Below are 12,074 nucleotides of genomic sequence, written 5' to 3' on the forward strand. Positions count from 1 at the left end.
TTCAATGTCTCCAGAGCGGGAGACTCTATGCCCTCCCTGGGCAGCCTGATCCAGTGCTCTCCCACCCTCGATGTAAAGAAGTTCCTTCCTCATATTGAGATGAAACTTTTCTTGTGTTTTAGTTTATGGCCATTGCTCCTCATCTAGTCTCTGGGCACCACCGAAAACAGTCTGGCACCTGCCTCTTGGCACCTGCCTTTGAGATATTCACATGCATTAATGAGATCCGCGCTTGGTCTTCTCTCGACTAAACAGGCCCAGCTTCCACAGTCTCTCCTCATAAGAGATGCTCCAGAGACCCCTCATCATATTTGTTGCCTTCCCTCTGTCCTCTCCAGTACCTCCAGGTCTTTGTTGTACTGAGGAGCCCAGAACTGGGCACAGTATTCCAGATGAGGCCTTTTGCAGGCACTTCCTGCCGCCTCCCCCGGCCTTGCGGCTCCTCTAGCGGCCCCTGCTCGCCCTAAGGCCGGTCCCGCTGCCGGGGCCCCTCACTCGGCCCCGCCGCGCTCCTCCACTCCAGCCGGGGGCGCAGCTGCCCCCCTCGTGAGCCGCTCTGGCGCCGCCGCTTCCAGCCGGGCCCGGCCATGGCGACCCGCGCCAGGAAAGCCGTGTGAGCGGGCCGGGTCGGGTCGGGTCGGGCCGGGCGGCGGTGGGATGCGGTGGGATGCGGGGCCGGGCGGGCTGGGGCCGGGCAGCGGGGTGGGCTCGGACGGTCAATGAGTGCGCGGCGCCGTGTCCCCGCAGGTACCCGCTGTTCCAGAGGGGCGGCCCGCAGCTGCGGATCTTCCGTCCCAACTTCTTCATGCTGGCCGTGCGGCCCGGCGTCCCGCAGCCTGAGGACACCGTCCAGTTCCGCGTCTCCATGGAGTGAGTGCGGCACGGCGGCGGGGCCGGGCAGCTGGGGGTGGGAGGGCGGAGGGCCCGAAGGCACCCGGTGGGCAGCAGGAAAGGCTTCTGCACGGCGATGATCGCGGAGGGCAGCGAGGGCACCTGTGCGGGGACGAGCTTCGCTGGCTCCTCTCCTGGAATGTTAGTGAGGCTCGGCCTTCCCAGGGGCTGGGGCAGAAGTCGGAAGTGCATGTGAATTCAGTCCAGAGGAAGCAAGGTGATGGCCGGGTGTTTGTCAGGACTTTCTCAGCCTGACCGGTCTGATTGAACACAGCAGAGCCCACAAGCCTGTGGCAGGTGCTGATAATTCCAGAAACTGCTACTCAGAAGATAAAGGGTTCTCAGCTCGGACACTGAGAAATTCTGCTGTACACAAAATATATCTGTTGAGGCTACAGAGGATAAAATATTTGCCAGTTGTTACGGTTTATGAATAATAAATTGCTGTAGCAATATGTGATGTGTGTTGAGTTTATACTTCTGTGCAGTAGAGCTACCTTGGTTAAAAGAAGAGGAAAACATTTATTCCAGAGTATCAACCAGTCTCTGCTTTATTTTGCTTTTTAATATTTACACTTTTTTCTCTTTCTTTCTTTCTTTCTTTCTTTCTTTCTTTCTTTCTTTCTTTCTTTCTTTCTTTCTTTCTTTCTTTCTTTCTTTCTTTCTTTCTTTCTTTCTTTCTTTCTTTCTTTCTTTCTTTCTTTCTTTCTTTCTTTCTTTCTCTTTTTCTTTTCTTTCTTTTCTTTCTTCTTTTTTCCTCCTTCCTTCCTCCCTCCCTCCCTCCCTCCCTCCCTCCCTCCCTCCCTCCCTCCCTCCCTCCCTCCCTCCCTCCCTCCCTCCCTCCCTTCCTTCCTTCCTTCCTTCCTTCCTTCCTTCCTTCCTTCCTTCCTTCCTTCCTTCCTTCCTTCCTTCCTTCCTTCCTTCCTTCCTTCCTTCCTTCCTTCCTTCCTTCCTTCCTCCCTTCCTCCCTTCCTCCCTTCCTCCCTTCCTCCCTTCCTCCCTTCCTCCCTTCCTCCCTTCCTCCCTTCCTCCCTTCCTTCCCTCCCTCCCTTTCCCCAAAATCCTTATGCATTTCTAGAATGACGAAACTGGATATCAGGAATTACCTTGAAAGAATATACAATGTGCCAGTAGCTGCTGTGAGGACCAGGATACAGCATGGTAAGTGCAGTTGAGTAATCCAACGGAATGAATGCACCATCCTTGCGCAGCCAGCATGGACTTTAGCTATCAAAAGGTCTGTCAGATTTCAGCAACCTTTGATCCCAGGAGTTTAGCTGGTGATGTTAAGTCAGTTTCATTGTTTATTCATCCCTTCAAATGAATATGCACCACTTCATATTTGAATGCATTGTTTAAATTATGATTTAAACACAGTTCTAAAAACTAAAATCTAAATTTAAAAAACCTTGTCATCCTGGCAGTTATCTAGCTTGTGCTTTTGAGTTGATATTATTTCTCCTTGAAAACCAGTGGGTGTCCCCCTTTAGAAGGAACTGCTTCTTGTATTTTAATACAATTAGTAATTAAACTTAATTTCAGCCATAGCCTTTGTTTAAAAAAAGATGTGAGTTGAGATCACCTTGCATGCACATCAAGTAGGTGTTATGGTCTAACAAAAAGCAAAGTTTGTAGAGCAAAGAAAAGTATTCTGTTAAACCACTAAATAATGTCATAATAACTCTTGATGAACTTTGAGTTCTTTATTACCTGTTCTATCACATTTCTGCAACAGAGTTAAATGGCATGCACTTGCAGCATTTCTCTCCTGTACTACCCCTAGAAACAACAAGAACAACAAAAAACCCACCCAAGACCCTACCTGAAACGACCAAGAAATCAACATAAAACTAATCTAAGAGAAAAAGAAAAAACATTCCTAGTTTAACTTATGCTGAACTCTGACTTGGAACAGAGGGACCAGTCTGTAACTGAAACAAGCTAAATTTAGATAATGTTACCTTTGCATATTAACATGTCCTTTCCCAGAACTGCTCTTACTGCAGTTTGAATGCAGTCCAAAATCAGAAATACATTTTTCATGTTAATTTAACTTTTTGATCATCAGGCAGTGCAGTAATCAAGCGGAGAATGACTTGTTGGTTAGGACATCTTTGATGACTTTCCTTTCCTTTTTCGTGTAGTGAATCTAGCAAACGAATTGATTATGTGTTTGTAATGTTAAGATTAGGGATGATTTTAAAATGAGTGGGGAAAAAAGAGCTGTACTAATGAAAAATGGAGAATGAAAGCAAAAGCTTCAAAATAAGATGGTAAAACTCATAACATACAAAAGAAGAAAAAACCTGAAAGTATCATTGTAATATGTTTATGTGTAAAACAGAATTAAATAAAGTCTTAAATACCAGACACATCTGGTTCCACACAGCACTGAAAAATAGTTATGCTTGTCCTTATAACCATGTTGTCCCTCTCTGCTCATTTTAAGTGATGGTAAAATGTGTATAGTCAGGGATAAAATTAGAATATCTAATAATTTGAGAGCTTTAATGTCTGCTTAATATGCAGGGAGTAAATTGTACTTCCCACTCAGTTGTGACTGACATACTTGAAGAAAGTTTAGGTGCTTTGGTTTGTCTGAATGTATAGTATAATTTCCTGCTGTATAATCAGGAGATCCGGCTCATTAGCTGCGTAGTAAAAATTCTCAAGTTTAAAACTGTTTAATGGTCATTTTCTCCTCATCTTCCTGAAGCTGAGGGCAGTTTATCACTTCTGGCCCCTTACTTGGGAAACTTAGCTCCTTGCTTCTTTGCAGACTCTGTGTGTGACATGAAGGCACAATGGCTGGTGATACTTCAGTTCCCTGCTTGTAAATGAGGAGAGTAGTGTCCACCAGTATCAGTACACTTCAGTAATTGTGATGCTGTGCTGGTACTGAAGGAAGAGTATTCCTCTTGACAGTCAATCAGAGCTAATGAAGACCGCTTTCAGACTGGTCTTGCTTGGAGAACTTAGAAGTCCTGGAAAGTAAAAAGTGGGATTCTCTTAATTTTTTGCAGGTGCAAACAACAAGAGGAATCACAGGAATCAGAGAGAGAAGAAGCCAGATTACAAGGTTGCCTATGTACAGCTGGTGAGTTAACATGGATACTTGTGACAAAAGAGAAAGGGACTGTTAATCAGCCAAGCTGGAAGTATTGTCCAGTGAATTGTCCCAGTTGGCCGAAAATTTCTGCTAATTCTCTAAACGTGACAGTTTCTTTAACGCGTTCCAGACTTAAGTGACTCAGTGTAAAGATCAAATTCAAACAAATGGTTAGTTTTCAAGTCCTGTATTGGTTTGAGGTCTGTATGTACATTGTGGCTGATGTCATATAGTGCTGCTTTGCCAGTGAGTTCCACGCTGACCCTGTACTCTGTGTGCTGGAAAGTTCACGACTTATGTGGTTAATTGCTGAAACGTCCAGTAAGTGAAAGAATATATTATTAGCGTAGGGAACTTCTTATTAAAGGTCTTTGAATTTCAGAGAAGACTAAGGCATGTTCCTTGGAGAGCCTTTAGTCATGTCTAACAAGCATGCTTTGTGGCTAAACTGGGTTCTGAAACATGTGTTGGTTGCCCAGTGGAAAAGGAGCTTCATGTTCTTGTAAGTTTCTTCCACAAAAGGAGTATATTATAGTTAGACTTCTCTTGGGCTTACCTGTCTTTATGCAAAAAAGAAGTGCAGCCAGTGACAGAAAATCCCTTCACATGGCAAAACGACATTAAAGGAATGCTATTTATGGTTGTAAAACCATAAGCTCAAAATCGGTTTTGGCAACAGAGCCTCAGTGTTACTTCATCCTGGGGCAAGGATTCAGTGTTGGGGGAACATTGTGTGCTCTTAAAGACTACCAAAGAGTTCATATGGAATTGGGGTCTTTAGTGAACTGTAGTCAGTTCTCAAATTTTATTTCATTGTATTTAATGTAGTCTTTCTTTCTCTTGTCTGCTGAGTTAAGCAGGAGGTAGTCTGCAACCCATAGATACTTGGGGTGAAGGATGAGAAGCAGAATACTGCTGTTCTGTGGAGCAAGACACTTAATTAATGTAGTGCCTGTGTGCGTTTCTTTCATGTCAAACCTCTTGACCTAGAATAGTTGCCATTACATTAAGGGTAGCTCAGCAGAGGAGTGGAGATTTACCCGAAGCAGTTTGGAACTGGAGGCAAGTGCACAGCAGGAACTCTGGTCATTCCTCCAGCCTCCCATTTTGTTTTCTGGGCAATGCACAGAGCCATGTCTCTCTTATGCTGAGGACTGCTCTTAGTACATGGGGACAGCCAGAAGTCACTTGCTGCGTTACCCTATAACATAATTACCATAATAAGATCTTAAGGAATACCATGTTTTCCATCCATCCCATGAACGGATGGATGGAACCACCTTTTGATGTGTTTAATCTCAAGGGGACCACCTTTTGATGTGTTTAATCTCAAGGGAGGGAATCCTGACCATTTACTAAACTCTTGTCAGTGAAGCTTGGTCTTTATGTTTTTTCCTCACCTCATTCCTGGTCTCTTTGCTCTCTTTTTTTTTCCTGTTGTTGTTGTCAGTAATTCCTCTAACATTTAGGTTTGTCTGTTCCCCTTTATTCCTTCTCTCTCTTTTTCCTTTTGTTCCTTGCTTTTTGTCACTAGCTCTGATGTCTCAGACAATGACCATCCCAGTCCTGTGTTCACACTAGCTTTCAACTGTAGGTGAAGCCAGAAACCCAGTGTCATTTCTGAATCTGATGGGTTTGCCTTCATTCACATTCATGGAGTGATTCAGGCCGTAACAGGCCCCATGCAGTCCATTGTTAATATCTGCCTAATTTAGGAAAGTCTTTGGTAACCGCTGTAAAATCCTTATTTTCATGAGAATTAATTTGCATCTGCCGTGAGTCAGAGTAGCTGGGCTTTCCCACCATTTTTACCAGCTGTGTTTTCTCTCATTAATCCAGTTTCAAGTTAAAACTGCTTATGACTGGAAAAATACGGATGTGTTTTTGGTAGGTCTTGCGTTGATCTTTCTGTTGCCCACTAGGTGGAAGTGTTGCTCTTTCCGGTGTGATTTGGTGGCAGCTGTGGTGCAGTTTACCTGAATGAAATTGCGCATATTCTCATGACCAGTTGTGTTTCCCTATTTCATAAAGCATCACCTTAGGTATTCCAGTGCAATACACATACCCATTAACTTACTACAAGTAACTGAAAGGTAGAAGGTGTAGGAAGTCATAGTCAACATACCCTTAGGTGTCAGACTAGTACCCCAGCTGTTCCACATGTAAGAATTGTTGTCCTTTCTTTTCCAAATACTATTTCTTGGAGATTCAGTGCTGTTTACTTTATTCTCTGGCGGTAACTGGACAAATACGTGATCTGTCCAAGCATAATATTTTCACACTAAAAAAATACCTCAAATCGTAGAAGGCTGTGGATCAACAATGTCTTGCCATTCCAGAGCCTGCCTGCGTTTTTTCTCCCTTTGGAATGTGGTGAGAAAGGTTTAAGTTAGAGGCTTACAGCCTTGGGTATCAAATGCTACTTTTCTACGTTGTTATATTTTTTAAATTAAAGCCAAAGCTATATATCTTTGCAAGTAGATAAAATAAATGTAGTCCAGCAACCTTTCTTCATATTCAAGTACAGCTTTAATTACGATAATGAAAAGAAAAAAAGAAGAAAAAAAAGCCAGTGGGAAACTTTGCAGTTGCATTAACATCAGCAAAATTAAAAAAAAACAACAACATCCCCTCCTCCTCCTTCTTTTCAGTGTTCTCATTGGTTTAGCTTAACAGGTGTTAGCACCCGTGGGAGCACAACTGTAGACAAGCCTCTGGAATCCAGACCTATTTTTAATTAAACCTGTTTTAAGAAATCTATCAGAGATGGTTGTGAAAAGGAGTCTTACCTTCTCAACATTAGGACTAACACCTATTTAGCTGCTTGAATGATGGCACCAGTGGGAACATTTTTGCAAATGGTTTCTCCTCAAACCCTGTTTAGGGTATCCTGTACATTCACAGTAATTAACCTATTTGCACATCAGATAGAACAGTTTTCTTTCGAATTCAGAGGAAACTTGGATACTCCATATGCAGTGTTACTCCTCAGTGGAATTTTGAAGTTGCTTTCTGTGTTGTTTTGCTATATGTTTTAACATCAGACGTTAGCACTGCAATAGTGGAACTGTTCAAATGCACTGGATTATTAAAGTTAGCAGCATTTGCTGCTACTGCTGGACTGTATCCTGTGCTGTTGGTTTTTTTTAGTTAATGATACTATAAACATCACTTTTCTGCAAATTCTGAAGGACAGCAGTAAGTGCTTCAATTATCTAAATAGTCAGAAGATCTCACAGTTGTTTATATGGGCAGTGTTTGTTGCATCATTTCTGCACAGTAATATCTGTGCTGACCTTCCATTTCTGAACTTTTCAAGGGATGCAAAAGTCAGGGGAGTATAAGTGAGTTTGTGCCGGGTAGTCCTTCCAGCAGTTTTGTGACATGAGGCTCAGCAGTGGAAGACTAACACTTGATTTCATAGGCCTAATTATGGTCACTTAACCTCTCATTAAAATGAATGGAGGCAGTTTGTACTGCTCCATGTGACAACTCCTTAGACAGACTCTGAGAAGAAGGTATGTTTTCACCCTTTCTAATGATAAAGGCTTGAAATCTGAAGGGAAAGTACACATTTGATGCTTGGGTTACTTTTTATCATGAAGGATGTTACTAGCATCTAACAAATGGATTCCCATAAGGCTTTGTACATTTGGGTAATGCTGAAGTGAGGATTAGAGTTGTGCAGGACAAGAAGTTTAATGGCTCCCATTCCTGATATCTGAACACTGGACCACACATTTCACTTGTACATAACTGCAGAGTTTGTAGGAAAAAGAGAGGTCTCTCTGAAGGCCCTAAATTGAGAATAGCAATTCGTACAATCATTATATTGCCTTTATTTTTTTAGGTGTTTCAATGCTGGCTCTCTGACTTGCCTTTTGTTTTTTTTTTGGTTGGTTCTGTTTTTTAGCAGTGTAAGGCCTCACTTACATATAAGAGCACATGATGGCAGAGCTTATCCTGACAGAATATCGATGTCTCATCTCTCATTGGTGAAAAAGTTCTTGTGCTGACAGTGCAGCACTCAGTTCCATGACAGACTAAATTACCTGAGCAAAATTTTTTTTCCAGTGTCTGTCATTTTTTTACAGGATTTTCTCTCAGAAAAGCTATGTTGGGTAGAAAGGTGTTCTTATTTTCTCCCCCTTTCTCTGTGCTTCTTACTAAGGTAATTATGCTAGCAGAAGTTCTGAAGTCCTAGCCTTTTTAGAGATTACTTCAGCTTATGTGAATTTCAATAATTCAGCAATTAAAAGGATGATTGTGGATAAAGAGCTTGCAAAAGGTAAAATTGTAAACAAATGCAAGGTTTTTGAGTAAGCCAGAGTTTTGATTTCTGGTTGAATATGCCAGCATTTCATGTTCCACGTTTGTAAACCAGATAAACCCTAATGAACCTAGTAAAAATTGTTTGCTTTATTCGAGTGAGGATTTCATTCGGGGAATACATTTTTCATATGGTTGTCAAATGGTTGCTGTATAGAAGGGAAAATTTCTACAAATTGTAAGAAAAGCAGCTCCATGTAAAGGAGTGCCCATCCCTCCATTTCTTTGGTAGGCATTTGTTTTGGAGGAGGTGGCATATGAGCTTGAACCTCAGTAGTCTCTGGCATCATGTGGAAGATGCACGAAGTATGAATATGCCTGGAGAGACTTACAGTCCTTTATGTAAGTTGATGCTTTTTGGTACTTTTGAAATTTTGAAATACCCAAGATGCAGGCATCTTCTGAAAACCAGCTACTGAGCATGCACAATGGCTATTTTTCATACAGCTTTCATCACTCCAGAGCCTTAACAGTGCAGTATTACTGCAGAGTATTGTAACTTAAGATTTATCAACCTTCAGTTCTCAGGGTGTAATGTCTTGGCTGTTTCAAATCGTGTTTGGCTACCAGCCAAAATCAGACTTTCTTCACAAAACAAGAGCTGGAAAGAGCCAACTTGTCTCTGCTGATTTTGATTTATTAAAAGACTCCCGATACAGATTGACATTTTCAGCTCAATATTTGACTTTCACCAGCCTTGAAATGGGAACTGTGAGCACTTTGATAAACAGCTTAAAGCTTTGTCTGGTTTTGCTGCAGCCTCTATGTGTATCTTTTTTGTTCACTTCCCTCTTTTTAAAAATAATAATTGTTTTGCAATGCTTAGTGAATTACCATGGACATTGTTAGTATGCTTTAGGGACAGCTTTCCTTCATTCTCCAATAAGGGAAATGCATTGGTCCTGGAAGCATACCAGAATGAAAGTGCTGCATAACAAGAACAGTCCTTTACTACACTGTTACCAATATAAATAGTTCTCAGATTTTCAGTGTAGGTGGTGTGCCTACCATGTTAGCCTGAATTGTTTTCTGACTCGTTTGACTAAAATGGCTTCCTCTCAAGGACAGATGAGTCTTTAGTATCAGCCATGTTTGTTCTATAGGTATCACAGAGCCAAGAGACACTGTGTTAAAACACAGTAATTTTTGTAATATAAACAAATTCTTTTCCAAATGCTTCAGTGTGCTAAAATCTTGGGCAGCGCTTGGCCTCAAGGGTGCTTGTTGCTGATCCAGCTACAGGAACAGTTTCAGTAGGCTGCAGCTTTGGGATTGCTCAAGGACACTGAGGAGATTGCTCAAGGCCAGTTTCTGTGCCATGAAATGGAACTATACTTTAGCTGTCATAGGACAGCTAGTAAAAGCATACCTGTTGGTAATTTAAAGGTACAAAAGAGTTGAAACCCCAGAGTATACACCAAATGGAGAGGAAAATCTTGATATATTCCAGTTGAGCTTGTCCAGGCTAGAATCAAGGAGAGAGCAATGTACACAGCAGCTCCCTTGTTGTTTTTGTAGTATGGTCAGACTCTTAGGAAACCCCCAAGAAGTATGCACTACAAAAACAACCAGAGCATTGCTGGATATGAGTTGGTATTTTGTAGATTTCAGTCTGGATAATCTCATCTGGGGTAAGTCATATTTTTTTCTCCAAAGCATATGCTTGAGGTTTAGATTTTTTCACACCTGTTATTTACCAGGTTGAGTGTATATGATTAAATGAAACATAGCACACATTCAGCTGGGTTGGGGATGTGGTGACAGTTCTGTTGGATTTAATTATGTCATATTTTTTATCATCCCAAAATGTAGGGTAGGTAGCATGCTGTGGAAGGTTCCTTTCATGTCCTTTGTGAAACCATTTCATAACTGGGTCTGTTGTTTGGTTATATTTATTGCAAAAATGTAAAGAATGGCTCATCTCAAAAACCCCCAAACCCACTTCTTTTCATCTAAAGCAATTAAATGTTTTTCTTGAAAATTCTGTATGCAGTATGCTGCCAAAGAAATTAGTGTATGGTAACGCTTGTAAGTATTTTTGAGAGTAATTTTATAGTTATGAGTAATCAGTTACAAGTTTTATTATGCAAGGTCTCATACACAATGGAAGGGCTGATAATGCTGAGTTTAATGAAGTTGTGCTTAGTGCAAACACCACTAAAAAGTAAGTAGGTAATGTTAATGGGATAGTACAATTGCACAGAATAATGGTTTCCTGCTGCTAGATAAAAGCCAGAGACCAAGCAAATGTTTATTTTCCAAGTGGGAGACATAGATCCGATGATGATGTTTCACTAAAATGGCTTATCTGTTAAGCAGAATGACTGATGCAGATGTAATCACTTTAATCTCATTAGTGATATATTAGGCAGATTGTTTCCACTGTAATTGTTTTACACTGTAGTCTTTGTCCATTGATAAGAGACCTCTGATATCTGTTATTCTGTATTCCCAAATTACACTCTAAAATAACAGCTGCTAGGAATGTTCTGTCTCGGCTAAGATCTAAACAGCTACAACCACTGCTCGTATCTTGAGTGTTAACATAACAAATGGCTGCTTCACCATGTATTTCCCCAGTGGTGTTACTTTAACAGAATCACTTACTTTGCTCATTTTGCTTTTACTATATGACTTACATGACATCTCTGAGCTGGTTCAAAGCCTTTGAAGAGGTGTCCATCTCCCAATCATGCATCTGTAAAAAAAGATGTCTATTTATTAAGTACCACTCAGGAGAGGCTGAAAGTTAGCTTTTGGCGGGGACGGATATACATATGTCTTGGGGACATGGGTGGAAGGAGGTCTTGGGAGTTTATGAGGTACCATTTTGCACTAGCTGAAACTTCAGGGTGGTCTTTCATTGTAAGTATATGCATCATAGCTATTGCAGAAAGGCTGGAATGTCTCTCTGACCATTTGTTTTCTCCTTAGGGCCAAGGACAAACCTTTCAGTTTCCCAACCTATTTCCAGAGAAAGAACAAGACACAGAAACTCGTTCTTTCGATGACTTCAGAAGTAAATATATGGAGAAAGAGAAGCAGAAAGGTGACCCGAGACGTGGTGGAGTCCCTGATTGGTTTGGACTTTGATGCAACAAGCCAGCTGCCTTCCTTTTAGCTGAGAGGGATTTTGGTTAGCACATCTTGCACTCTTTTCTCCTTGTAATGACTGAATGTTTATTCTTGATCAGCCCTTGCTAGTGTGTCTTTTTTCCTGGTTGTGTGTGCATAACTACAACAAAATGGCCCTGAAGAAATAAAAAGGTGAAACAAATCTGTCTGCGTCAGGTCTTTCCTGTGAACTTGTGGACTATTTCTAAAATGTGGAATTCCTTGTTGTAATTTTTGACTGTGAGAGTGTCTTTGTGTTTATCTTCTTCATGCTTCTACAGGTTGAGTAGAAGTAGGAGGCATTTAATTTCCTAGGATATGTGCAGTTTGCACTGAATGGAACATATAAAAATCAAGATAGGTTAGTCAGAGGTGGACATGAAAGTGGAGGTAACTGGACTACAGGCTCAGGATGTAGGGTTCCCTTATCGTTAGTTACTGTGTCCTACTATCCTGTGTATTGCCTTCCTTGCAGTGACCCCATCTTTCCTGGAGAAGTATTATCTTATTGCACTCCTGTAACTGTTGTGTGGCATTTTGGGGACATGGTTTACAGGACAGGCTTATGACCAGGCATGTATGTGTTTGATCCCCAGAAGCATCAAGGAACAGGCAAATATGGTCCATTTCT

The 12,074-nt window shown here is 41.5% G+C and overlaps 1 protein-coding gene across 1 annotated transcript; it reads left to right on the forward strand.

The window, feature by feature from the left end:
• Positions 1–518: 518 nt before the first annotated feature.
• MRPL23 (mitochondrial ribosomal protein L23) lies at positions 519–11,633 on the forward strand. Its single transcript, XM_071558804.1, has 5 exons — positions 519–613; positions 748–870; positions 1,970–2,052; positions 3,915–3,988; positions 11,264–11,633. Exons 1-5 carry the CDS (start codon positions 588–590, stop codon positions 11,420–11,422), a joined length of 465 nt encoding a protein of 154 aa, XP_071414905.1. The 5' UTR covers positions 519–587; the 3' UTR covers positions 11,423–11,633.
• The last annotated feature ends 441 nt before the right edge of the window (positions 11,634–12,074 follow it).

The sequence above is a fragment of the Pithys albifrons genome, chromosome 6, assembly GCF_047495875.1.
Source record: "Pithys albifrons albifrons isolate INPA30051 chromosome 6, PitAlb_v1, whole genome shotgun sequence".
Classification (NCBI taxonomy): domain Eukaryota; kingdom Metazoa; phylum Chordata; class Aves; order Passeriformes; family Thamnophilidae; genus Pithys; species Pithys albifrons.